This window comes from Melanerpes formicivorus, unplaced genomic scaffold (genome assembly GCF_026170545.1).
Source record: "Melanerpes formicivorus ecotype bairdi unplaced genomic scaffold, bMelFor1.0.p_v2 SCAF_7, whole genome shotgun sequence".
Taxonomy (NCBI): Eukaryota; Metazoa; Chordata; class Aves; order Piciformes; family Picidae; genus Melanerpes; species Melanerpes formicivorus.
The window spans coordinates 26906517-26933243 of NW_027142359.1; the positions used below are offsets into that span (position 1 = coordinate 26906517).

Here is a 26727-nt window from a genome sequence, read left to right on the forward strand (position 1 = left end):
AGATCTTTCGATGGCGCCGTGTGAGAGGGAGAGGGAAATTTTTGGTGTTTCCTAGCAATGAAACAGGGAGGGGGGGAGGGGGTGTGTGTATGCAGGGAGGGGGGGTCCTAGAAAGAAGCCACAACTAGGGTGCGACAGGCGCTGAGCCGGCTCCAGCACTCGGGGACGCGGGAGTTGCCCTGGAGGGGTTCCTGAAAGCACTGGCGGAAACGCAGCAGAAAGGAGGGGAGAAAGAAACGCCGAAAGACCCTGTCCCGAGGGCCGGCCGGAGGGGTGCCGGGGCCAAGGGCCGAGCATCGCGGGGCGGAGCGGAAGCCGCATCGATTATCGCGGGCAGGGGGGTCCGCGCCCAGTGGGTCCCGGTCCTCGGCGGGCTGCCCCGGGCCGGCGTCTGCACGGCCCCGGAACACGGGGCGGGCGGTGGCAGCGGCCCCGCCCGGTGCGGCGGCGGTAGCGGCGGGCGGAGCCGGCGTGCGGGCGTGGCCCCGTCTCCCTGCGGCTCTCGGCGGTGCGGCGGCCCCGGCCGGCAGGCCCCCCCCCGCAGCCCCGGGCATGGGAGCCCGCGGGTCGGCGGTCGGGGCTGGAGGAGGAAGAGAAGGAAGAGGAAGAGAAAGAGGAGGTGGCGGCGGGGGCCGCTGACCGGCGCCGGGGCGGCGCGGCAGCCCCCGAGGCCGCGGTGAGTGGAACGGCGCGGACAGGCCTGGCTGGGTCGGGGGGAGCCGGGGATGCGACCTAGGGAATGCAATCTTGGTCACTTATGCACGGCACATCGCTGATCGGGGAGAAGCCTGTTTTCGAGGCTGTTCTACGTTTTTTAATAAGTTTCTGTATGTGTCGGGGACTGGGAAAAATCGGGGTGGGGTGGGGGGTGGTTGTGTTGAACATGTCCCCTCGCCTGCCATTGGAGAAGGGGGGCATGGGGGAAGCCGATGGCCCCGCGGCCACCGACTCCCCGTATGCCTCCATAGGGACGAGCATCACCAGCCCCATGGCACCCACCGCACCAGGGTGAGACCCTGGATACCAGGTCCCCAACTCCAGGTTGTATTCGGCCTCTCACACCCTGCGAAGGTGCTGTGGTGGAGGGAGATTACATCATAAGTCGTAGCCCCCGTGCTTAGCGGGTGGTTTTAAGCCCACTCGTGTTTGTGGCGCTCAGTCTCTAAGCTTTTGTTCCGCTCGAGCATTGCACTTTGCCCACCTTGTGGACCGCCCTGCAAAGGGTCTGTAAAACTCGCTGTCATTTGTCCCTAGCACCTCCCCGCCTGGCTGGTGAGGCACCGCTGCTCCATGTGCTGGGGCCTGCTGCGAGGGTTTTTGAGGAGGATTTCTGGCAGGCAGTAGGGGTAGGCAGGTCGTTACGTCACGGGCTGTGCTGGGTGACAGGGCACTGTGGCCATGAGAAGGTTTGGGAGATAATGGGAAAGCTGGCTTTGCTCCACAGGGCGATTTTCTAGAAGAAAACCTGATGAGGGATACGGGTGCTGACATATAACAGGAGACTCCTGCCCATGGGGATCCCACTGTACATCCTGCAGAGAGAAAGAGGGTGCACACAGTTGGGGCATCAGGCTTTGAGCCTTTTCCAGCATACCCCTGCCTGGAGTGGGCTCCTGCCAGCGCCCTGCTGCCTGCCAGAGATTAGCCCTGGGGCTGGGAGAGGGCAGCCAGAGCAGGGTTGGGCAGAAACCCTGCTTCAAACCCCAGCTCTGATTCCCACTCGCAGCACCTGTGCTGCCATCAGTCTTGCCCTGCAGCTCCCCGGGGGGCCCCACTGGCCAGGGCTGGCAGCTGTTGGTGGGCGTCCCCAGGTTCTGGGCCGGTTGCCAGTGCTCTTGGGTCCTAGCTGCGCTCTTTCCGGGGGGTCCTACTGCAACTTCCAACCTGATAGGTTCCCCCTAGGATCCTTACAGCAGCACTGGCCTGGCCCAGGGTCCCCAGGGCCTTGCAAGCCCTCAGGCCTGTCCTTTGCAGTTGCTTTGCTCTGCCCTAGCAGCTTCCCTCAGAACAGGGACTGAGACAGGGACCAGGGTAGGAACTGAGGTGCATGGCTGTGCTGCAGCTCGAGTCCTGGCAGTGGTGGAACTAGGAAGGACCAGGCAGTTTGGCTGGGCTGGGGCTCTCCAGCGGCTCTCCCAGCTGCTTTCCAACAGGACTCTGGCCCAGCTCCATGTGTCATGTGGGAGATAAGGATACCCTGGTTCCCAGAGGCTCACAGCATCCCAGGGGGCCTTGCCACTGGCAGCAGGAGGAGAGAAGACCTACACTGGTCGCTGTAAGCTGGACTCCCCTGGACATGGCAGGGACCACAGCCCCAGTGGCCCGGGCATCCTGCTCAGCTCAGTATCTGCTGTGCAACTGCTTGCCCCGCTGGGTGCTTTTAGGAGGCCTTGCTGGCATGGTGCTCGCTTCTGGCTCTGCTTTACTGCCACTGCTGGGGTGCAGAACTGCTGGGGTGCAGAACTGCAGGGGTGGTGGGCTGGGGAGCAGAGAAATAGGGTGTTTTGGAAAGGCATGGCTAATGGGGGTCTCTACAGTGCCTTTGGGCCACCCCAGGCTGGCCACATTTTTGGATAGTGTGCTTTCTCCCTGTGTCTTCCAAGGGCCCCTTACCTACTCCAAGGGCCCCTAGCCTTCCTGGAAGCTCTTTGTGGCATCCATGGGGGTATGCTCATCCCTTGCTGGGGGGCAATGGGGATGGGGAGTGAGTCTGGCCTGGTCTTGGCCTTGGGTATGGAAAGCAAGAAGGAGATTTGCTGTGTGGGGCTGGGGACATCTCAGAGCAGGGGTCTGAGCACAGCGTTCCCCAGGTGCTCATCACTGCTGCATCAGACCTTATGCTGCTCCTTCTGTCCCAGTATTGGTTTTGCCAGTGTTAGGAGCTCAGGCTGGCAATGTGCTGAGTGTGGGGTGTCTCAGCAGGATTGTGACCGTGGCTGGAGCCGCCCCTCTGCCCCACTGAGCGCACATGTCCACCTACCTGTGCCCAGAAGATGACCAGGCTGCTCTTGGGGGTGACCCTGGAAAGGATTTGCAAGGCTGTGCTGCTGCTCTGCCTGCTCCACTTTGTCATCATCATGATCCTCTACTTTGATGTCTACGCGCAGCACCTGGACTTCTTCAGCCGCTTCAATGCCAGGAATGCCTCGCGTGCCCACCCCAACTCCAACTCCTCCCGCCCCAACAGCACCGTCCCCAGCTATGGGCTGGCTGCTGCTGAGGCTCCATCCTCCAGCACCAAGCCCAGCACCAACCAGTCTGTCACTGAGAAGCCCTTGCAGCCCTGCCAGGAGACACCTCCTGGCTTAGGTGAGACATATGGGGTGAGTGTGTGGGGTGAGTTGGTCTCTGTCTCCAAGTACAGGGCTGAGATGTGTGTCTCCTTGTCACCTGGGCCCTGGGCATGGCTTCCTGGTGGTCCCAGAGGTGGAGCAGTGGAGAAAGCCCAGTCTGGAACTGGTACCAGAGCAGTTGATTTCAGGTTTTATTAAGTGGCTTGCCAAATCTCTCTTCCCCTGCTTGGCAAAGGTTTAGGGCATCCTCTGCCCTCATCAGTGCCAACACCCCTTGCAGGTGCCCCTGGCTGTTTGCTCTGCTAGCTTGGTTGGGAGTGGCATGTGGCCATGACTCTGACCACGTCCTGTCCTGTGGGCATCACCCTTCCCTCCCTCTTGCAGTCGGGCGCCTGCTCATCGAGTTCAGCTCTCCCATGAGCATGGAGCGGGTGCAGCGGGAAAACCCTGACGTGCGCCAGGGGGGCAAGTACACCCCTCCAGACTGCCTGCCCCGGCAGAAGGTGGCCATCCTCATCCCCTTCCGGCACCGTGAGCACCACCTCAAATACTGGCTGCACTACCTGCACCCCATCCTGCGCCGGCAGAAGGTGGCTTATGGCATCTACATCATCAACCAGGTGAGGGGGTCAGGGGCAAGGGGTGACAAGGCCAGATTGGGCAGGCAAGCATCACTCACCTCTGCCCTGCAGTTTGGTGAGGACACTTTCAACCGGGCCAAGCTGCTCAATGTGGGGTTCCTGGAGGCACTCAAGGACGACGAGGAGTACGACTGCTTCATCTTCAGTGACGTGGACCTCATTCCTATGGACGACCGCAACCTCTATCGCTGCTATGAGCAGCCGCGGCACTTTGCCGTTGGCATGGACAAGTTTGGGTTCAGGTGGGTGCCTTGTGGGGCTGAGGTGTTTCCACTTGAATAGGGCTGGGCTGGCCTGGCCTGGCTGGGATGACACTGGTGCCACCAACCTCAGTTGTCACCTGGGGCGCGTGCAGAATCATTAGCTTGTATTGTGGACATGGGACAGGAGAGGGCAAAGAGCCCTGGGTAGGAGGATGGTATTTGTACCTGGAGGTCCTTGTAGGGCTGACCCTGATCCTTGCCTGTCCCTGGGCCTGACCTGTTCGCTGTCAACCTACAGGCTGCCCTATGCTGGCTACTTTGGCGGCGTCTCTGGGCTGAGCAAATCCCAGTTCCTGAAGATCAATGGCTTTCCCAATGAATACTGGGGCTGGGGAGGAGAGGACGATGACATCTTTAACCGGTAGGTGCCAACCCTTTGCCAGTGCTGGATGGTTGAGGTGTGCTGGGGGGTCCCTACTGATCACAACTTGAGCCTAACCAGTGCTGCCAGGGTGCCCCATTTTGTGGGGGACATACACCAATCATGCCACATGGTAGGGAGGGATTGAATTGCCCTCCAACTTGGGGGTTGATGACCCTTGCAGATTAAGCTGGTCCCTCCCAGGGTGTTTGAAGGCCAAGGGGCACTCACATGCCTTCCTTGTGGCTAAACCCTGCCAGTGTGGTGGGGCCAGTCCCCCTCCCACCATGGTATGAGCTGCGCCAGCAGGGCAGCGTGCCTGCGGGCTCCGCTCCAGGCTGGGGCTGGGATGCTAAACTTGGAAGTGACCAGGGCTGGGATACAAAACTTGGAAGTGTCTCAGTGGTGACTGCACAGCAGCCAGCCAGGCATTTCTGCCTGCAGCCAGCAGGCCGCAGCACAGCCATGTGCTGAGCTGGAGCCGAATTCCTCTCCACGTACCCCATGTTGGGTGCCAGAGCCAAATGCCCCTGCATGCACCCTGCATTGGGTGTCAGAGATGAATCTCCTTGCATGCACCCTGTGTTGGGTGCCAGAATGGATTCCCCCTGCACGCACTCCATGCTGGGTGGCAGAGCTGGACAGCTGACACCTCCTCTCCTTTGGGTTTCTCCCCGGTGCTGCCCATGGGAATAGTGTGTGGCCTGTGGTGCACAAACAGCCTGAAATGGCTGGGTGACCAAAACACCCCTTGTAGGTGCTGTGGGGAGGGTGTCACATTTGTGATTTCCATACAAGGGGGCTCGGGATGTGGAACAAGCGGAGTTTGGAGAGCTGGGAGAGCTTCAGGCAGCCCTTAATATTTGAGGAGGGCCTCGAGGGAAGGGCCAGGCACCGGCATTTGGAGAATGTAAAGGGCAGGGGCTGCAGAGGGAGGGCGGGAGGGAGTGATGGCAGTGTGTACTCGGCACAGGCTGAGCACAGCTGCTGGCCTGCAGAGCTGAAAGTTGCTGGGTGGGAGTGCTGCTTTAGGCACATTCTGCCAGGGGCAATGCGGCACTCTTGGTCACGGTACTGGCCCTGACGTGGCCTGGTGATGTTCACCTTGGCTTGACACAGCTATGCTTAACCCAGGACAGGTTTATTTGGGCTGGAGGCTGACCCTGGTGGTCTCTGAACAGGGAATGTCTCATCCTGGTGCCTGCATGCTGATCCCACTCTGCTTTCTGCCCCCAGCATCTCCCTGAATGGCATGAAGGTGTCGAGGCCCGACATCCGCATCGGGAGGTACCGCATGATCAAGCACGAACGTGACAAACACAACGAACCCAACCCGCAGAGGTGAGTGAGTCGTGTGGTGCAGGGCAGCTGGGACACTGGCTGATCACAGGGCCATCTTCAGCCACTGGCTGCCCTGCTCTGCTCACCCCTTTGGAGATCCATGGCACTGCTAGCACCATGGCAAGCACCCTTCCACACCTCCCCCACCACTCTGCTTCATCCCCCTCCCCTTTCCACCAGATTCACCAAGATCCAGAATACCAAAATGACGATGAAGCGGGATGGGATCAGTTCGTTGCAGTACCGGCTGGTGGAGGTCTCTCGCCAGCCCATGTACACCAACATCACAGTGGAGATCGGCAGGCCGCCCCCACGCCTGGCCCGGGGCTAGCATCTGCCCTGCCAGCAGAGCTGCTGAGACCCAGCTGTGTCCAGGCTAGCTGGGCACAGCAGGTTTTGCCCCAGCTCCTCAAGAGCCAGGACTGGATGGGGATGTTTTCTCCCTACTCTGCTGCCTTTTGGAGATGGCTGCCTCCCGGCTCTAGTCCCCAGGATTTCTGTCCCCCATCCCCTCCAGTGTGTTTGCAGGACTCCCGCCCCATACTTGGTATGTTGGCAGATGAGCCTGGCTGCTCCCCATGCAGCTCCTGGCACAGAGAAAGGGGGCATCTTCAGCTCTGGCAAGGAGCCTTCTGCCCATGCCAGCTCCTATCTGCACCCTAGGCAAGTAGGGTGAGATCCCGCTGCTCTGGGAGAGCTGGGAGGGGGGGAGTCCCTGACTAGCGCTGCAAGAAGCAGGGTGCAGGCTTCACCCTTCACCAGCGCTGGAGTGGCTGCTGCCCTGGCCAGCAGGGGGAGCAGCCTGGGCTCCCCTAAGCAAGGAGGATCAGGGAGAGGTTGCTGCCCTAGCCGGGCACTGCCCCTGCTGCTAGGCATGCAGACATGGCTCGCTGTCTTCCTCTGCTTTTAGTCTGGTGCTTAGAGCCGGGCCCTGTCTCAGCTCTGCCAAACAGAGACCTCTGGTTAGCAAATGCCCCCCTCTGTGCCTCAGTTTTCCCAGGGCTGGGAGTGACTGCTGTATCCTGTCTCACCTCCCCAAAGGCAGATAATTTGAGTGTGTGCAGCCCATGCCGGCATCTGCCCTCCCCACTTTGGGAGAGGGGGAAAGCAGGGGGAATGGGGCTCATTTGAACCCCAAAGTCCTTCTTGGTGGGGGCTAGTGCAGGGCAGGGTTGTCCCATGGCTCCTTCTAGTAGTGGGTGCTCCACAGGCAGTTTGGGGGCCACTCAGGTCTCTCCCTTCTCTGACTTCCCCCCTGCAGGCCTGGGGCTGGGGGACTGCAAGCAGGAGAGGCTGAGGCTGTGCAGAGTGGGCATCCCCTCTCCCTCCACGGGAGCCCAGGCACCCCTCAACATCCCTCGGGGGGGGCGTGGTACCAGTAGGGGTGGGAGCAGGGCAGCATGCCAGAGCAGGGGGGCACCGGTGACTTTTGTACATTTGAATGTCTGACCCTTTTTTTCAGCGTGCGTTGAATGCAGCGGTCGGTCGCACCGACCCAGGGTTTTGTATTTAATAAAAGTTTCAAAAGTTCCTGGGGTGTGTGGGGCCAGGCCCTGGGGGAACCACCATGAGATGGGGCAGTTCCAGCATCCAGCTTGGATAACATGCCCATGGGGCAAAGCTGATAGGCTTTGCTGTGTCATGGACATGTACTGCCCACCCTGCCTTGGGGACGATGCTCTCCCCTGCTCTTTCGCCTCAGCTCCAGTTGGTTTTGTAGGTCCAAGTGGAGCATTCTTCAGTACTGAGCCTGATCAGTTCAGGCCCTTGAAGGGGGAAAGAGCTACACCCAATGGATACAGCAGTTCCCCAGTCTCCAGCTCCCCCCACCCCCAGGGTTCCCAAAGAAGGGCACAAGCAGGACATGGCCTCAGGAATAGAAATTTCATTAAAATCTAGGATACTTTAGAACTCTACACCGGGAGATTCACTGGCACAGGTAGCGCTGCCCAGGGACGCGCGTTATTGCTAACAATTAGAGGTGAAGAGTAGTGGCGTGACACGTGGGGCAGGGCACGGGCACCATGCAGGAACCTGTGCCCCTCGCCGCAGCACAGCGGGGGGCTCGGGACGGGGGAGCTGGAACATCCTGCCAGGGCTCAGCACCCACTGCCCATTCCCTCCCGCCGCCATGCCAAGCTGCGCCATGTCCTTGTGCCAGCCTCGGGGCTGTGGCAGGGGGAGCGCAGGATGCTGGCTGGGAGAGCAGCGAGGTGGGAAGAGTTTCACGCATCCCACCCCAAGTTGAGAGCTCCAAGCCCTTTGGCTGGCGCTGGAAGACAGATTTAAAAACCGCCTGGCCCTCGCCAGTGCGTCCTGCTCCACTAATACTGGTTAGGAACCAAGTGTCCCCAGGTGGCTGAGAGCGAGTGGGCTGCTGCAGCCCCCTGCCTCTCTGCTGGTACCTCACTAGGGTAGATGTCAGTACATCCTGCTCCCCCTTAGCACCATGGGAGGTCCCCCCTGTGCTGATGCTACCAGGGAGAGCTCGACCCCTGCCCTGCCCCCCTCTGGCCAGGTTTAAGTGCTCCCCAGCCTCCTGCCCTGCCACAGGCAATCAGCAGCACTGGGCTGTGCCCACACGGTTTACAACTGTGCCCAGCTTTGCGGGCAGTGCCTGGCCACCCAGGCAGGCACCCACAGTCCCCCACTGGGGCTGCAAGGTGGAGGGGTGCATAGGGGGTGGGGTGAGGAATACCAGCTTGCCACCTGCACAGTCCTAGCGTACCGTGCATATGTGCATGCCTACGTGTGCCACATGTATGCCCATACTATGTCTGTGAGGGATTCATATGTGCACACATATGCTCTAAGTGCTTGTGTCTTGTGCCATGAGATCTTGCTGCCTAATCAGGCAGCATGCTTGTCCCCATCTCACCTTGCTGGCCTGGTGCCTGGCACCATCCCTGGCCACATCTATGGGAGCCTGCAGGCTCTGAGCCACAGCAGGTGCCCACGTGGGCTGGAAGTCCCTGCAGTGCCAACAACCTGCCCCAACAGCCCTGTGCACACACAGCTTGGGGCAGCTGTGGGCAGTCTTGGCGTTGCCCCAGCCCTGGTCCCACCCCACACCCTCCCCCTGGGTAGGCCAGAAGGGTGCCTCATGGCGGGGCAAGCTGACTGGCTGTGGGGAGGCCAAGAGCTGGGGGACATCCCCACGCCCCCATCCAGTGCATCTCCTCAGGGCAGGACCCCTGCGAAGTGCCTCTGGCTTCCGGCCCTCCCGGGGCTGTGCCCCCTCCTCTCTTGTCCCAGCGTCGCGCACAAAGGTTACCGTAAACATGAGGGTTAACGAACGCCACGGGGGTGGGGGAGGTGTGTGTGGAGGGGTGGGATGGCAGGGGAGGTTAACCGGCAAGGAGGTGGGGGGGGTCTCGGGGACAGGTGCTGAGAGCCCCCCACGGTCCGGTGCAGCCCGGAGCCAGGCTCCGCCAGCGGAAGGTGCAAAAGTGTCACCGCGCAGGAAGGGTTAGAGGGGGTATGGGGACAGAGAGGGGTCACAGTCTGGAGTCCTGGCTGTGGGCTGAGCCGTTGCTGCCCTGCACGGGGGAGGCAGCTGCCGCCTCGCTGCTGCCCTTCTCTGGCTGCAGGGGCTGCACCTCCATGTGGGACTCGGAGGAGGGGCTGAACACTGGGGCATAGCGCCCACTGCGGTGCTCTGGCAGCGCTGGGCCCCAGTCCTTGCTTGCCTTGGTAGCATTTTTCAAGCGCTAGAGAGAGGGAGAGGATGGGGATAGGGTTAGCACCTACCGTGCTCCTCTACCCCAGCCTCCTCTAACATGCCAGCAGATTCCAGGGGTGCCCAGATGGGGTGCCCCACAGATGCTGCCTGCACACAGTTGCTGCAGGATGCTGACAGCTCCAGTGGGTGGGGGACAGCCTTACAGGCAGTCCCAGGTGGGAGATGGACAATGGGTCTAGTCCCTGGCCACCCACCTCCAGCAGTGTGTCCCCCTCAGAGCGGCACACTTTGTAGATGGCGTAAACGGGGATGCAGATGACAGAGGAGAGTGCCATGAGGAAGCCGATGCTGATAGCCCAGGTGGGGTAGACATAGTCGTTGTAGGAGATGGGCCGGTACTGGATCACTGTGAAGACCAGGATGAACTGGAGAAGGACAGGCAGTTTCAGCCAGTGGGGAGCAGCCAGCCTGCTCTGCACCACCACTGCCCTGCCTGCTCCCCTCAGGCAGCCTAGCACTCCCCTCCCCAGAGAGACACATGGGGTGTCTAAGTAAGCTCCTTGTCTCCCTCCTCCCAGTGTCCCATGCCCCTGTGCCCTATGGTTGCAATGCTCACAAAGATGATGGCAGGTGAGATGAAGCGCCAGCAGATCTGGAAGAAGAGTGGAGGTGGGAAGCCCAGCATCATCTCAATGTCCTTAAAGTAGTTGCGGTGCCCTGGGGAGTCAAATCTTCATCAGCCCCAGCACAGCTGGGCTGGGGCCCCAGCAGGACTCCCAGCCCTTTCCCACCTCTGCCCAGCACCAGCTTCAGACTCCAGCAGGTGGTGGCACCCACCAAGCTCCTAAGGTTGCAGTTGCCCCGGTTGGCTAATGGCCTTTCCAGTTAGCAAGCTGCTGACTGGCTGAAAGTTGGCACACCCCCTCCCGGCTGGTTGGCTGGCACAGCCCTGCCAGCTGATTGGCCACAGGTGGTTGCACCTACCGTAGATGTACATGATGGCCACACACATGATGCAAGAGATGACGACCAAGGAGAAGCTAGCAGCATAGTTGTCCATCAGCAGGAGCCAGTAGATGCCCGCCTACGAGAGGGACCCATTGGCACAGCTACCTTAGCAGTACTGCTGCTGTTGGCAGGGCAACAGCACAGGCATTCTGCCAAGGCTGGCACGGCAAAAAACAGCCGGGATACCACCATCGTGGTTGGCATGGCAATGCCCAATGCCAGGGTTGGCATGGTGACTCCTAGTCTGGATACCATCACCAGTGCATGCAAGGCAACGTCAGGCCCTGGGTGTCACCACCACCACTGGTATGGTCATGGCAAAAACGCAGGCATGGGTGATGGTGTCATTGTGGCAAGTTTGCCATGGCAATGGCACAGACAGAATGCACCCTGTCACCACAGTCCCATGGTCACCTACCTGTGTGGTGAGTGGGACACCCAGCAGGAAGCCTGCCATGGCCACCCCTAGTGTCACAAAGGTCTTCCGTCGGATGATCCACTCGTTGCCCACCTCATCTACAATGGCCGTGACCAGTGTCTCCAGCAGGCAGAACTGCATGTGAGGCAGCATGTCACCACCTTGGCCCCACCGTGCCACCTCAGCCCAACATGGTGGTGACCCCACAGCACTGTTCCACCACGACCTACCTGTGTGCCCAGCCCTAGGAGGATGAGCATGAAGAAGAAGAGGATGGACCAGAGGGGCGATATGGGGAGCAGGGTAAGAGCTTCAGGGTAGGCAACAAAGGCCAGACCAGGGCCGTGGTCAGCCACCTTGGAGACATCCACGCCCAAGTGGTTGGCCATGAAGCCCAGGATGGAAAAGATGACAAAGCCAGCATAGACACTAGTGGCGCAGTTGGTGATGCTGATTATGATGCTGTCCCTGTGGAGAGAAGGGTCAGGACTGGCAGCAGGCCTGGATGACCATGAGGGAAAAAGCAGAGCGCAGCTAGGTGCTCACCGGTAGCAGTTGTTGTGGAACTTGTTGTAGGAAGCCATGGTGATGAGCCCACCCCAGGCACAGCCCAGTGAGTAGAAGATCTGTGAAGCTGCATCACCCCACACCTGTGGTAGTGGGATGGTCAGTGCTGTGCCCCACAGTCCCACTGTCCCCCAGCCACCTGCCACTCCTCATACCCACTCACCTTGGCATTGAGGATTTTGTCCCACTGGGGTGTCAGGTAGTACATGATGCCAGTGAGGGCCCCCTCCAGCGTGATACCACGCACAAAGAGGATAGTGAGCACCACGTAGGGGAAGGTAGCTGTGAAGTACACCACCTGCAGGGAGGCACCTCAGTGGGACAGGGCCGTGGACAAAGGGTGTGACCTGGGACAGGTGGGGCTATGGAGCAGGGAGGAGTTACGGTCCATCGTGTGGAGCAGCGGTCTGGCAGGAAAGGGCATGGCACAGGGTGAGGGGCTGTGGTCAGGGAAGGTGGGGCCATAGCTACATAGGAGGAGCTGTATGCAGGAGGGGTGTGGCCAGGTAACAAGGGGTGTGTCTGTTCCCAGCATGGGAGGAGCAAACACAGAGGGCTGGGACCACTCCTAAAAGGGGAGGGGCTGTGTCCAGAAGGAATGGGGCCACGTTGACAATGGGAGGAGCATTTCCAGTAGGGAAGTGGCTATGCCTTAATGGAGCACACCCACCTTCCCCGAGGACTTGACGCCCTTGATGAGGCAGAGGAAGACGACAACCCAGGAGACACCAAGGCACCCCAGGAGGGGCAACCGCACCTCGCCCAGGTTCCCGATGTCATCTGACAGGTCCAGCACATACCTCCTACATGCAGGCAGCTAGTGTCAGCAGAGCCCACCACCACCAACTCCTCCATTTTCCCCATCCCCATCCCTGGTACCTCCAGTATTCCTCGCTGGGGCTGGTGCGCTTCTGGGTGGTGTTGAGGAGGTGGGTGAGGTTGAGGGCAGCACGGCTGGAAATGTTCCCATCCAGCACACCCACACAGGCAGGTGTGTTCCAGGGATTGCTGCAGTACGTCCAGGGCAGCACAGGCGTCATGGACACAAAGAAGTAGTAGAAGGCAATACAGATCACCACGTTGTAGTAGATCCCGATGTACGTGGACACCACCATCATCCCGTAGCCCACGCCTGGGAACAGCACCGGGGAGGGGTGAGCGGCATGGTGCAGCACAGCATGGCACACAGCACAGGGGGGTTGGCAGGGGAAATGGGCAGCATGTTGTGCTGTCAGCAGCTGTGCAGCCACGCTGTCGCTCAGGGCCTACTGGGCGGTGGGATGAGAAGCACTGTGCATGGGATCCTGTGCATCCAAGCAAGGCTAGTGGTGCTGAGGGACCTCTAAGACATATAGCAATACAGAGGGAATACAAAGCTGGAGGCAAACCCTTGGGGTCTGCAGCCCTAACAAACCACTAGCTGGGCATCTCTCCTGGATATGGTGACTTTAGGCATACAGCTACCTGGTGGCATGTGACAGAGGCCACATAATCATGGGAAAAGCACCCCAATCTGAGTGTGACACAGTGCAGAGCATGTAAGAGCACATGTATGGGCTATCCACCCTCGGACATGACATGGGCATGTCACCCAGCAGGCAGCATGCAGGCATATGCCAGGAGAGCTGGCAGCATAGGAGCACTCCAGGAGGTGCATCTGGAGCAGGGTCCACCCACAGCAGAGCAAGATCTGAGCACTGCCAGCACCCACACACATGGGCACAGCACCCACTGCCTGTGGTGGAGGGAGAGGACCACAGGCGTGTGTGCACAGGGGGAGGGGTCGCTGGCACCCACAGTGTGTTCAGGGGACCTGAGTGGCCTCTGCAGGAGCAATGCACTGGGGACATGTGTGGCATGTGCAGGGATGTGTGTGTAATGCCTGCAGTGGATTCCAGTGAAGGGCTGGGGTATGAGCAGGAGATGCGTGGCTTGTGCAGGGACATGTGCAACGTGTGCAGGGGATGCCAGCCAGGCTGTGTGCGCAGGGTAGTGTGGCTGGGATGGGCATGTGCACAGGGGACCCATTCCACACAGACAGTGATGCATGTGCAAGGCACGCATGTGCGTGGCTGCGAGAGTCACAGGTGCCTGCAAGGGCCTGTGTGATGTGCCAAAGGTGTGTGTGTGCGAGGGATGCACCATGTGCTGGGGGCTGCACTGGTGGGCATCCTGTACTGGCATGTGCCAGTGGGAATGGCCAGCTCCTTACCTTTGAATATGGGGCTGACCCTCCAGACGCCGAGGCAGCCCTGGCTGGCAAACTGCCCAAAGGACAGCTCCATGAAAAACAGGGGGATGCCGCAAAACACCAGCATGATGAAGTAGGGGAACATGAAGGCACCTGGTGGGCAAAAACCAGAGGGTGAGAGTGAGCAATGAGCCTGGGCAGGGCATAGTTGTGCTCCCTGTGCCCCGCATCCTCCTGGTAAGCCAGGGGCAAGCACCACACAGGGCCATGGTGCCTGCCTCCCACCCCCCCCAGCCCAAACACCCACCTCCCCCATTGCGGTAGCAGAGGTACGGGAAGCGCCAAACGTTGCCCAGCCCCACGGCGTAGCCCACGCTGGTCAGCACGAACTCGATCTGGTTTCCCCAGTTGCCACGCTTGACGCTCTTGTTCTGTTTGCCCTGCTCCCCGGGCACGGTGCCGTTCTGCGGAGAGATGCCGTGGGGTGTGTCAACCGGGGATGCCCCTGCTGGCCCCATCGGACGGGCAACAGCCGCCGACTGGGGCCGGGTGGTCCTCGGCATCCTTCCCCATTCCTCCCTCATGCCAACCCTTGCCCGCCACGCACAGACAGTGCCAGGGAGGGGGAGGGCAGTGGTGGCGGGTGTCCCCCCCCCTCCCACCCCCGGGATGAATAGCTCTGCCCAAGCCCGGCTGCAGTGAAGGAAGAGCCTGCAACCCATACAAAGCAGGTCCCGGCGCCTGAGCACAAAGGAGTCTCTGTTCTGTCCCCCCCCTCCTTGTGCCCTGCAAGAGAGGCCCTGCTGGGTGGCCACTGCCATGGCTGGGGGAAACGGTGGGACCCCCAGGGTGAAGCAAAGCCTCCCTCCCTCAATGGGAAGTGGGTACAGGGACTACAACAGCAGGCAGGCAGCTGAGTGTCTCCCCACCCTAGCCCCAGGAAAGGCACCCTGCTGCAGCCATGGTCCTGCCTCTGGCTAAGCACCCAGCAAGGGTAGTACAGGAGAGGTCCCATGCAGGTGGGTTTCCTTGGTGGGGCAGCCTAAGTGCCCAGCCATCCCTCACTGTAGGAGACCTGGGGGAGAGCCAGGCGGGTAAGAAAGGGTGCTTTGTGCAGGCTGTCACACAATGTGAGCTCACACCGGGAACAACAACAACGATGATGAGTGCCCATCACCCGCAGTGGAGATGGCACCCATCACCCCATGGCTCTGTCCCAACATGGCCATGGGCTCACACTAAGGTCCTGCCTGGACGCTGCCAAGTTCAAGCCGACTGTGCTGAGGGCAGATGGCATTTTGGGGTGCCACGGGTACCCTAAGCCTTGCCTTCCCCACCAGCTGATGGTTGCTTGAGATGGATGAGGGTGCTGATCAGTCCAATGCCATCCATGACCCTACAGAAGCAGCATGGAGTACTGACAGACAGCCCTAGGAGCATGCCAGAGCACCAGAGTGCCAGTCTCCCCACCACAGACACCCCTGCACCCACACTCACTCATGCCACTCCACCTAGCACCCCTCTCCCACTGCCCTGTGTGCCCCCCACCACGGCTGATGCCAGAAGTGAGCTGGTCACAAATGGGAGCCATCGCTTTGGATCTGCTCACGCTGGCGGGGCGCGGGCAGCAGGCGCGGTGCACCTAACCGTATCATTCGATTAGGGCCAGCACAGCCGGGACGTGATGCCCAGCGACTCCGGCACCGCGCTGCCAAACAAAGCCATCTGCTGCAAGTGGGGCCTGCACGCGCCAGGGGCTGCAGGGGGGCTGCGAGGGGGCTGCCGGGGTGTAGGGCTGGGTAAGAGGGATGAGGGGGGATTGGTGGGTGCTTTGCGTGGGGCTATAGGAGTGATGTGCTGGCCGTGCACAGCTGGGGCACGGTGATGCTCATGCCAGACCCCATAGTCAAAGCCTCCACCAGAAATGAGCTCACAGCAGCCCTGGGTGGTCAAGGAGGTTCTCATTGCAGGGTGCAGAATGGGAGCAGGACTGAGGGGTCCCGAGGATGGGGGTACAGAACACTGGCACTGTCCCCACACTAGGGCACACTGCCTGCTCGAGCAGGCTGATCCGATCGGGAAGCCTCTGATTAAGCTGCTCGTACTAACAAGGCTCTTAATGAGCAGCATGGCAAGCAGGAGCAGAGGCAACGCTCCAGCCTCCCTGGCAAAGGATCTGGGACACACACACATACACACACACAACATGGCCCTGGCTCAGCCCAGAGCATCAGTGCCCAAAAGGGACCTCATCCCTGTCTCAGAGCCGGAGGGCCATCCCTCTGCTTAGGTGACCCCGGCACAGCTTCACCTTCATGCCCGATGGGGCACCCCAGTTTTGAGCTGCCTGGCACCAGTGCAGTGAGAGTGCCAGGCCTCTGCTGCCCACCCCCCCCCTTCCTGCAGCACAGGGCTTGGGTGCACTTGTCCCTAATAAGGGGGCAGCCACATGTGTGCCCACGCGTGCGCAAGCACACACACGTGCGCAAACGCTTGCTCACCCATCAGCTTGCTGCCACCCCCGCCTCTCCCTAAATCTGGGAAGGTCGCCCTGTCCTTTACACTCATTAACCACCCTCCAAACCCCACAAGGTAAAAGAAGTGGGGGACACAGAGAGCCCAGGCGTTCAGGGAGACTCTCTCCTCCCTCCTGTGGGGCTGGGACAGAGTTAGGCTGCAAAGGTGAAGCTGGTTTTCAGCAAGGAAGCAGCCTGTGGTGGGACACAGGAATCCTGCTCCCACACCTCAAATTTTCCATGCTTGTGCTCCCATGCAGCTCCAAAAGATGTCTGGCTTAGGTGAAAACATCAAAGGGAGGAAGGATGTCCTAGGCACCCCTAACATTGTTCAGGGTGCCCAGGGTATCCTTCCTCCCACTTCCTCAGGGACAACCCAACCACCACCTTCCCCACATGGCCAAAGCTTCCTTAGCCCAGTAGAACAAGTATCATCCATCACACTGCCTGGCACTGGAGCCTTTCTCATGCTAAACAGCATTGCCTCACACAATGACAGCTTGGCTGGGGTGCCCGGATGCCCCCTACTTCCCAAAGGGACCCTGATTTATGGCTGGGAAGCTTGTCATGGTGGTGGCAGGGTCGATACTGAGAGGGGGTGTCCCTATGGGAGGCATGTCCAGCATGGTCCTCCCCCACACTTTTTTTTCCTCCACTCAAACTGCCACCATGGGGCTATTTCAGCCTGGCAGAAACACTCTGTGCAGCATTAGCCTTATCCATCGTGCCCTGAACCACCAATGGAACTCCCAAATCCTTCCCCAGACCCCTAAGGGGTGCCAGAGCTGCTCCTGGAATGTCAGTGCAGGGTACCAATCAGTCCCTGATGTCATCAACCTGATGTCATTACTCTTTGCCATGGTGACAGTGACAAAGTCATGGCTGGGCAAGGCAGGAGCTGTCAGAAGGTATAAACAGATGCAAATTACATTGTTTGCCAAAATAGCAGCTCTTCCAGGGTAGGGAAGTGGTGTACAGGATGCCTCAGGTGAGGGAAGCCCAGCCTATGACAGGGGTCCCCAGGAACAGAGGGATGGGGTGACTTGGAGAGGGGGATTCCAACAGGTTAAGTGGCTTGGTGAGGGATGTCCTAGGTGCCCTCACTGGCTGTCCACAGATCCTGGGGAACTGGGTGTGAGAAATACCCCTATAACCAGCCCCTGCACTTCCATGGCTAGTTCTGCCATAGAGGCTGCCCTGCCTTCCTAGCTTGCTTGTCCTGGTTCTGCCAACCCCGCCAGCATATCCTAGACATCCCTGCCTTCTCTTTGTGGTTCCCAGCACCACATTTGCCCCTGTCCTGGTGCAGCAGAGTCACAGCATGGTGTTATGGGCATCTAGCACAGCCTGGGTGGTGGCAGCATCAGCCGTGGGTGCCAGGATAGGTACTGGCAAGGGGGCACCCCTGGAGTGCTGTGCACCTCTCTTGCAATCAGTAGGGTCGAGCATTAACAACCACACAACTGTAACACAACCACTTCTTGCTCCTAACACAGCTGATGCTATGGATGGGCTTAGGGCCACATTGTGCCCTCCCTTCCCCGGAGCACCCCACATCACAGGCTGTGGGACTTGGGGGGCACCTCTCTAGCATCTAGTGGCACAAAGATCCAGTTGTGACTCAGACCTCCAAAGCCCCAGAGCTGGTACAAGGGAGTTTGGAGAGCCGTGGTGGGGACAGCTACAGCACAGCCACCATCTAGCTTGGTCTCTTGCTCTGCTCTCTAGACCCTGCCCTCATCTCCCCACTGATCAGCTGAGGGGAACCCATCTGCCATCTGTGAGGCCAGGCTGGCGGCTTCAGTGAGCCCCCGGTTCCACTGGTACCTTGGGCTCCAGTGCAGCAGCCACCAGCCCACCTCCTCCCACCCACTGTCTCCAGCACTTGGCACTGCTCCCTTCTTGCCTCCTGGCTGTGCTTAGCCCCTTGCTACCTGCCCGGCTGTAGCACCAGCACCCCACCACTCCACCCACCCTAGCACCATCCCTGCCTGCCCCACACCACAGGGACCTCTGTGCCTCATTTCAACCCTCAGGAGCCGTGGCCTCACAAGCCAGGTGCCCTCCCTGGAAGATGCAGGCAGGGCAGGCAGTGGAGTGGGCTGAGCCTTGTCCAGCTTAATGAGGCCTCATTAGTGAGATCCAGCTGCTTGGGTCCCGTACGCTCCAGCAGGCACCTCTGCCTTCCCCAGAGGCACCGCTGCCCGTCTGGCCAGGGCTGGGACCTGCGTTTGGAACGTGGCAACCGGCCATGTCCTCTCAGAGTCCCTCGCTCCCACACACCAACACCCCAGCTCCCACATGTGTTCCTGCCCCTGTGCCCATCGCCCACATAGCCACTGGGCTCCTGCTCAAGGGTTGTAGGGACCAGGCATGGCCCTGCTCTAGGATGGGGGCACAGGGACAAGCCTGCTTGTTGGCACATCCCCAGCCTGGTGCCATGCTACTTCACTGTTGATGTCATACCGCTGGCGACATCATGGGGTCTCTATGGCAACCCTCGCAAGGTCACTGCCCCACGGGGGACCATCTGGCTGGCAGGAAGGCTGTGCCACGATTCTTCTGCTACCTATGCACTTCATAGCCTCTCCACTTGCCCCTTTGCCAGTGTGGGGTGGGACCCCAGTGGGGTGCTGTGTCCCATGGGTAGGTGGGCATGACATGCCCCCAGCCAGGCTCGGGGTGGCCCAGCTGCTCCCAACCCCGTGCCCCGGCTGGGGAGCGCAGCCAAGGCGCCAGCGAGGCGTGATGGTGCGCCAAAGGCAGGGGGACGGGCCGCTGCTTTCGGGCGACCATCTGGGTTCCGGGCAGCAGCGGCTGTGGGCATACACGTGAACAACACACGTGTGCAGGGCGGGCACTTGGACCCCATGCATCAGCACCCAGTGCCTGTCCCTGTCCCCTCCTGCACCAGACACCCAGTAGCTTCAGACATGCCCCATCCATGGGATGGCAGCACCTGACTGTGCCCCTCCGGGACAGATGCAAGCCCAGAGACATCCCACACTGTGCCAGCCTCAGCGACCCCAGCCCTGCCAGCTCAGCCTTCAGTCCCACCCCACACGCAGCCAGGCACCTCCTGTGCCCTGACACCCTGCAAGGTGCCCTCACAAGCATCCCCCCATGCTCTGGTCCAGCTGCATCATTTAGCCCAGGCCATCTGCATGCCACTGACAGATGTCTGGACCCAGGTATGCTGTCCCCATGCCTCCACAGCAGCCTGAGCACGGCACAGCAGGACCCCCCACCCCACCCCATCCTGGGGATGCCAGGACCTGTGCCATCCTGTGGGAGCACAGTGCTGCTCCCCTGGCAATCTATCTGGCAGGCAGAGGAGATTGTCAGCCCCATGGGGACATGTTAATGGAAATAAAGGGCCCACAGTGGGCTTCTCACCTCCTCTGGCACCCCAGTCCTCACTCAGCAGGCTGATGATGCTGGGGATGAACTAGAGAGGCAGGGGTAATGGGCACATTGGGGATGGCAGCGGGTCTACTGTCCCCATCACTTTATCCCTGAGCAAGGCTGCAGGGTGCTTGGGGCAGAGACAATGCCCAAGGGCCTGCCCCAGTGCCACAATCCCTTATGTGGGCACTTCTCCATGGGGCTGCCTTTCTCTGGCCCCCTTTTCCCGGGGCAGACATGATTCTCCCAGGTCATTCAGGCAGAAAAATCCCCCGCCAGCCCCCCCCATCACTGCCCCTTGGTATTTTGGTAAGGGCTTCTGCAGCCAAGAGCCACTTCCGCAGCTCCACTGCCCCCCCTGCCCACGACTGCTGGCCGATGGCACTGTGCCTCTGGGTTTGTCTGGGACAGGCAGAAACACACACCCCCAGCCCTTAACCCCTGGCAGCATGGTAGGAGCAGCACCCTAGTATATGCCCTGGGTGGGCTGAAGTGATGGCAGGAGTCCATCTAAGCTGGGCACTACATGGCCAAAGGCTGCACAGTTGTGCCAACAAGGCAGCCCTGGGAGTCAGGAGCCACTGGCACTGCTGGAACCAGAACAAAGCACCCCGAGGAGGACAAAACAAAATGTCCTTAAAGACAGGGAAGGAGAGATTGTCGCACCCTCTTGGCTGCCCTGTGGCCCCACAGGAGGACCCCCTGCCTGTCCACACAGGAATTAATCCAGTGTCTGGAGCTGCCCTGCACTTTTCTGGGTACCCTGTCAGGGATCTGGCAGTGTCGGGGGAGGGGATACTGCCCACCCTCCTGCTTGCTTTTTTAGAGCAAGCATGTGGAGCTTCCCAGAGCCATCCACAAAATGAAGAGCCTGCCTAAGCAGGACACAGAATCCTGATCACACTCAGATCAATGGGAGGGCACAGGCCCCAGCCCACAGCTGGGGAAACTGAGGCACAACTACACATTGCCCAGCTGCTGCCTCCATCAGTCCCTCCCCAGGCAGGGCACAGCTGGTATCCCAAGCCCCACTGCAAACCCACGCAACTCCAGAAGCTGCACGCATATCTCTGGGCAGGAGGCATACCACGGTAGTCCAGCTGGGCTGGGGGGTGGGGTTCAGTGGTCAGGAGCTGCACCTGCAGGCAGGGAGCAGAGACCGTGCTTTACCAGTCAGCTGGCACAGCCCTAGAGATTGGCTCCCTTGCTCAGAGACCCAGGCAGCCCAGCAGCTAGAGCTCATCCTGCCACAGCTCCACCCAGGGCTCTGATGGTGGAGGGATGCTCCAGGAGTCAAGATGCTCTGGGAGCAGGCTCTCACAGGAACCTGCCTTCCTTGCTGCAGCCTCTACACCAGCCCTTCAGCACCCCCATGCCTTGTGAAGGAGTTCCCTTGCTCTCCACAAACGGAGGAGCCCTGTGCAGAGGGCTGCAAGCCAGGACAGCCAGAACAGCATGTGACAGACCCTGTGGTCCCCTGTGCATCCCCACCTCTCCACATGCACTGGCCCAGGGGTGGGCTGGTCAGGTACTTCCAAGAAGCGGGTTAAAGATTGACCAGAAGCAGGTGGGTGCTCCCACACCTGGCTCCCTGCCACAGGTGCCAGGCTTAGCTCTCACCCCAGTGCAGTGAGGGCTTCTCCGGCCAGGGCAAGAACACAGCAGCAGCACCACCGAGCCTTGGCAAACACCCTGCACATGCAGGAGCACATCCCTGTGACAGACCACAGAGACATCCCCAGCACCTCCCCATGACCAGACAAGGGCTTCTCTTGCAGAAACCTGCCATTCCTCCCCTGCCAGCTGCCCTGACCCCTCCACACTGCCTGTCACGGGCAGGACAGACATTGGGCTCCCCGCTGCCAGCATAGCCAGCGGGGCCATACTGGGACATGCAAGGGAAGGAGCTGTGTGCATATGAGTGCTCTGGAAGCTCCTGTTGGAGCATGCCACTCCCTTGGCTCTTGGCTTCCCAGGAAAGTCCTGGCTCCTGGCCCTCTAGCTGGAGCATGCAGCTATTTTGGGAAGCCCCCCCGGGAAGGGGAAGGCTGGCAATTGTATCACCCTGACATTCAGCTCCTACACACTGGGCAAAACAAGAGGCAAGCCCACCTGCCCACCACCACACAGTAGCCCAGCACAGGAGCTCATGTTTGGAGTTCTCAAAACCCTTGCACAGCAGAGCTGCTACAAGCACGGGGCCATCACAGCCCTTCAGCAAGAACACGTTCACGGTGCATCCCGCATCTGCCCAAGGCATCCAAACCGTCCCCAGCACAGGCAAGCACAGGGCATCAAGCAGCACACTGCCACACACCGCTTGTGAGGACAAAGGGGCCTCACAACGAAAAAGAATGGCTCTTCCCGTGCACCAGCCCCCCAGCCCAGTCCGGGAGAACCACTGAGTGGAGGCAGAGGGCAAGCAGCCCTACACCCTGCCCCTCTGGAGACACCTGGCACGGAAGGACACCTGCGCCCTTTGCTGAGAGCAAGCAGAGGAACCGCCCATTGGGGCTTCCCGCCTTCACTGCCCGCCCGGAGAGCTGGGGCGGGTGATAAAGCCGGGCAGAGCGCCTGGGATGGGTGATAGCATCTCCAGGCACGGCGAGACACCGCACCCTGAGAGCCCTGCAGGCAGTGGTTCAGGATGAGTGACAGCTGGTGTCTGTGCCACAGTCATCATGCTGAGGCATCACTGGGGTGGCACAACCCTGGACATGGGTCCCAGGGTGGGCACCAAGCCTCGTAGTGGCCCATGCCAGCCTGCTCCCTGTGCCCTGGCACTTACCAGCAGCCCCTCGCTGCACTTATCGGCCATCTCTGGAGGCTGGAGTGCGGTGTTGATGCCCACCGTGAGGTTCCTTGCCTGCTCACTTTCCGTTGCACTGGCTACAGCACCTGCACTGGCACTTCAATCCACCGTCAGAGCAAGCTAGGCAGAAGGGAGAGACACAAGAAAGATGTGACTGGTGGGGTGGCATATCCCTCCCCCAGGCCTCCCCCTCCCTCTGGGAACCAGGGATGCTGTGCCAGGCAGGTCATTCCCCATGCCTTCCCACACAGCACACTGGAGCAACGCTGGGAGAGGACATAGGTTGATGGTGGGGTCTCTTCCTTATGGTTCCCACACCTTCCCATATCTCCAAATCCCCTGGCACCCACACAAGCAGTGGCTCCCAGGTGTTTCCCAAGAAGCAGTTAAAAATTTACCCGGTGTGGACAGATGACCTTGTGGGCAGCTGGCCACCAACCTCCCTCTGGGTGGGTGTCCGGGTCCACAGGCAGGAGCAGGGGCCCCCTGAGCTCTCCCCCAGTGAGAGCTGGAGCCGAAGTGGCTGCAGCACAGGGCAGCGCCAGGACTGGGTGCTGAGCAGGGCTAGCGCAGAGCTCAGCTGCCACGCAGGACACAGATGGGAACCAATTGCCTTCTGCCCCGGTGCATCGCATGCACGTGCAGTGCAAGGGGGCTGAGCTGCTGAGCTCTGCTGGGTACCAGGTGCTGCCAGACAAGGCATGAGCACAGTCAGCTGCCTCCCCTGCTCTCACCCCTGCCCAGCCAGGGGCTGCTGGGGGGCCCAGGGGAGCACCAGAAGCTGACCACACTGGGAGGGACAGCCACTCTTGCAAAACACCAGTTTGATTGCCCGTGTGACAGTACTGGTGTTTGCAGATCCCATACCACCACTAGGTGCCTTTGCTGGCCAAGGAAGGACCTCTGACCCCCACCAAGGGTATCCAATCACTACCACAAGCAGCTAAGCATCCCAAGGCCTGTTCCCAGGCTGTCATGGGTCTAGAGCAATCAGCAGAGGGGCACAAGTCCCTGAAGCCATAGGGAGGGAGCATGGGTGGTAAAGATAAAGGGTAGGAGGCCATGAGATGCAGGGTGAGCCCCCCAGCCCCGGCCACAGACCCTCCAGTGCAGGCAGGCTGCTACCAGCAGATACAGCGTCCCACCGACAAAACACTCCCTGGGGGAGGCTACATTTTTAAGGGGAGCGGAGACGTCACCATTGCCACAAGCCTGGCTCTGCGCATGGCACAGGGACCTCTCAAAGGTGGAGGTTCAGGGACAGCAACCAGACCTCGTCCCCAGAGCACACCTATTGCCAGCGAGCCAAAAGCAGCCTGCCCTGCGGCCCTGAGTGCAGACCTGTGTCCCGGGAGCCTGCCACTCCCCCCCGGGATCTGCCAGGGACTGATAAGAATGTGTGCCTGCGTAGATGCTGCTGGCCTGGGCTCTCAGCTTGGCAAGGAGAGAGCCTAGCCAGGCACGGGCAGCAATGGGATGGACAAAGGGATGCCCGAGGCTACGGCATCCCCTGGGAGAGCCCTGCAGGGCTGAAAGTGCCATGCATTGGAGCTGCAGGATGCTATTGACAGCTCGGAGGGCAAGGCGCCTGGTACCTAGAGACGGGATGGGTGGCAGTGAGGAAGCAGAGACACCTGGGCACCCACAGCTGAGGTGTCACACCTCGGCGAAGGAGGTAGCCCACGGCACCCAGGGGAATGCCACGGACACCCAGCTGCATAATGGAGACCCTCTGTCTCCCGGGGCGCCGGTGCAGCCGCCGACACCTGTGAGGCCATTTACTCCGGCAGCATACACCGAGCCCGTCGCAGCCGGGGCTTCCCGGTACCCATGGGAGGCGGGCAGAGGACTGGTCTGCTCCCCGGACCCTTCCGCCTCCGGATGGCGGCTGCGGCGACAGCGCCGCGGGCAGCGCCCGCCGCAACGCGCCCGGCACCCCCACCTCCCCCCCCGGTGCCGCCGCCCGGTGAAGCACGGCGGCGGGGGGGGCCCGGTTACATCAGCCGCCACGTGGTGGCTGCTCCGCCGCTCCGCCCCGGCACATGCCCGTGGAAAATTACCGCCAGCCCCCCTCGCCCCGCCACCGGGCCGGGCCGCCTCGGTTGCCGCCACCCGCCCTGGGTGCTGCGGCGAACGGCCCCGCTCTGCCCGCCGCTCCCCCGAGCTTCCCCGGTACCGCGGCGCCGCGCCCGGAAAGCAACAGATGCGGGACCGCCCCGCATCCCGCTCTCTCTCTCCCCGCTGTTCTGGCGGGTACACGCTCCCGGTGCCGTTCCCGGTGCCGTTCCCAGTACCGTTCCCGATGCCGGTCCCGATGGCTCCGGCCCCGCCGCCCCGGTGTCCCTCGCCGCTTCCCTCCCCTCACCGGCACACACACGCCGCTCTCCCGCCATCCCGCCTCGGTGTTTTCGCAGCTGCCGGCGGGGCCAGCCACCCGGTGCCAGCGGAGGTGCGCGCCCCTTACCATGTCTATGCCACCGTCTGGCGCCTCCCGCCGCGCCGGGTGGGCCGAAGGGGGCGCAGCCCCGCCGCACCCGGCCTGGTGCCGGTGCCGGTGCCGGTGCTGGTGCCGGTGCCGTGGCAGGCCCAGAGCCGCCGCCGCCGGTGCGCCGAGTTAATGAAAGTTTGGAGGTCTGTGGGGGGTGGCACCGCCTCTCGCCCCCGCCGCCGCGCTCCGCCTCCCGCTCTGCCGCGCTCCCCAGCGCCCCGCTCCGGCTCCCGCTCCCGCACCCGCACTGGGGGTGCGGGTAGTGCTGGGCACCGCGGGTACCCTCGGGGTGTGAAAGTGCGCAAGGCAGACATGGCATACGTGGTACACATGGTACGCATACACATGCATAGACACACATGACAAGCGCGGGCACATAGGGCCACACACAGTTGTGCACAGGCACGTGGGCACGTGATACATACAGGCACACTATGCTCTTGGCACACTTGGGCACACACATAGCATACCTGACACACATTGGCACTCGCAGCCCACATGTAGGCCACAGGCACATGCACACAGCACACTTGGACATATATAGGACGTACAGTCACACACAGGCTCCTAAGGGACACACATGGATCCACACACAATTTTTTTCACACCGACAAACACACCTAGAGGAACGCTCACAAACACACAGACTCATGCTGCCAGGGCACAATACTATAAGGAACCCAGGCAGGGAACAGCCACTGTCTCTGGCAGGGTGTGTGAGGTTAAGTGTGACTGGTGCGCGTCACGTGTGTGCTTGTATGTGTGCATGTGGCCCTTTCACACATGTGGGTCCATGTACACACACTTGTATACCTGTTCATGCATGTGCATGGCGCATGTGCACTGTGTGTGTGCACAAGTCTGCACATGTGTTCCTCTGTATATAGGTCTGTGTGTATGCGTGTGTGCCCATGTTAGTGTACATGTCTGTATGTATATGTGCACACATGTATGTGAGCATCTACATGTGTGTGCCAACCTCCATGCCTGTGTATGTGTGTGCGCACATGCATGGGTACGTACGCATCTGAACATGAGTGTACAGAGCTGTGGGTGCATGTGCTGCCGTACACATACCCACAAATGCATGTGTGCATGGGTGTGTCCCCATACTCCTGTGCACGTGTGCACATGCGTGTACAGCCAGTGCACGCCCCCACAGCCCAGGCCAGATGTTTCCAGTAATGCATGACGGGTGTGCTGAAGGCCACCCCTTATCTGGCCCCTCGCCGAGGCCTCCCCTCCCTCCCCTTCCCGCTAGGCTTCCCGCGTGCCGGGACGGGTGCCTACACCACGGCACCCTGCCCTGCTCCTGGATCCCTCCCAGATTCCAGGGCATGCTGCACACAGGCACCCTGGGGCGGCTGTGGGCAGTGTGGTAGGGCTGCAGGAAGGCCCTGCACCCCACAGCCCAGCACCTCAAGCACACCGACAGCATAGTTCTTCCCATGTCTCCATCCCATTGGGTGCACTCTGGTCCTTCATTTCCAAAGTCCTACACCCTATCCCAGGGCTGAATCCCTGGTGTTCCAGCTGACTTGTAGTATTCCTTACCTGTCTCTCCACGGAGCCCTGTTGTTCCTGTGGGTTGCTGCTTGGTTAAGGAAATCCTCAGCATAGGATGGGTGGAGATGGGGGCCACTACAGGCTGGGTGCCCCAGGGGTGTCTGGCCAGCTACTGCAGGCCCCACTGCCATAAACTCAACAGGGCGCTGGGCTACAGGATGGGAGACAATACCAG

General features: G+C 60.8%; 2 protein-coding genes across 3 annotated transcripts; one reads left to right on the top strand and one right to left on the bottom strand.

The window, feature by feature from the left end:
• Positions 1 to 465: 465 nt before the first annotated feature.
• On the top strand, positions 466 to 7431 carry B4GALT2 (beta-1,4-galactosyltransferase 2). The gene is made up of 7 exons (XM_068141564.1): positions 466 to 676; positions 2923 to 3309; positions 3678 to 3913; positions 3986 to 4176; positions 4436 to 4558; positions 5795 to 5899; positions 6080 to 7431. The coding sequence occupies exons 2-7, from the start codon at positions 2994 to 2996 to the stop codon at positions 6228 to 6230; spliced, it is 1122 nt and encodes a 373-aa protein (XP_067997665.1). The 5' UTR covers positions 466 to 676; positions 2923 to 2993; the 3' UTR covers positions 6231 to 7431.
• Positions 7432 to 7764: 333 nt separating this feature from the next.
• SLC6A9 (solute carrier family 6 member 9) lies at positions 7765 to 25134 on the bottom strand. Of its 2 annotated transcripts, none has more exons than XM_068141562.1 (14): positions 24963 to 25134; positions 22475 to 22618; positions 14073 to 14229; positions 13787 to 13918; positions 12454 to 12706; positions 12245 to 12377; positions 11738 to 11872; positions 11554 to 11657; positions 11238 to 11475; positions 11008 to 11142; positions 10566 to 10665; positions 10198 to 10298; positions 9836 to 10006; positions 7765 to 9609 (listed from the first exon to the last, which is right to left on the bottom strand). In XM_068141562.1, the coding sequence occupies exons 2-14, from the start codon at positions 22502 to 22504 to the stop codon at positions 9397 to 9399; spliced, it is 1902 nt and encodes a 633-aa protein (XP_067997663.1). In that variant the 5' UTR covers positions 22505 to 22618; positions 24963 to 25134; the 3' UTR covers positions 7765 to 9396. The 2 variants fall into 2 exon arrangements, with proteins under 2 accessions (XP_067997663.1, XP_067997664.1); XM_068141563.1 differs by lacking the exon at positions 24963 to 25134 and adding an exon at positions 22897 to 23035.
• Between the last annotated feature and the right edge of the window lie 1593 nt (positions 25135 to 26727).

Bases quoted from the DNA above. Each gene is read 5' to 3' on its own strand.
- B4GALT2 (XM_068141564.1), top strand. From the start codon at position 2,994: ATGACCAGGCTGCTCTTGGGGGTGACCCTGGAAAGGATTTGCAAGGCT. The intron at 4,177-4,435 runs GTGGGTGCCTTG...GTCAACCTACAG, and splicing joins ATGGACAAGTTTGGGTTCAG to GCTGCCCTATGCTGGCTACT. The intron at 4,559-5,794 runs GTAGGTGCCAAC...TTCTGCCCCCAG, and splicing joins GACGATGACATCTTTAACCG to CATCTCCCTGAATGGCATGA.
- SLC6A9 (XM_068141562.1), bottom strand. From the start codon at position 22,504: ATGGCCGATAAGTGCAGCGAGGGGCTGCTG. The intron at 11,143-11,237 runs GTAGGTCGTGGT...CCTCACATGCAG, and splicing joins TCCTAGGGCTGGGCACACAG to TTCTGCCTGCTGGAGACACT. The intron at 10,666-11,007 runs GTAGGTGACCAT...TCCCTCTCGTAG, and splicing joins GTGTCCCACTCACCACACAG to GCGGGCATCTACTGGCTCCT.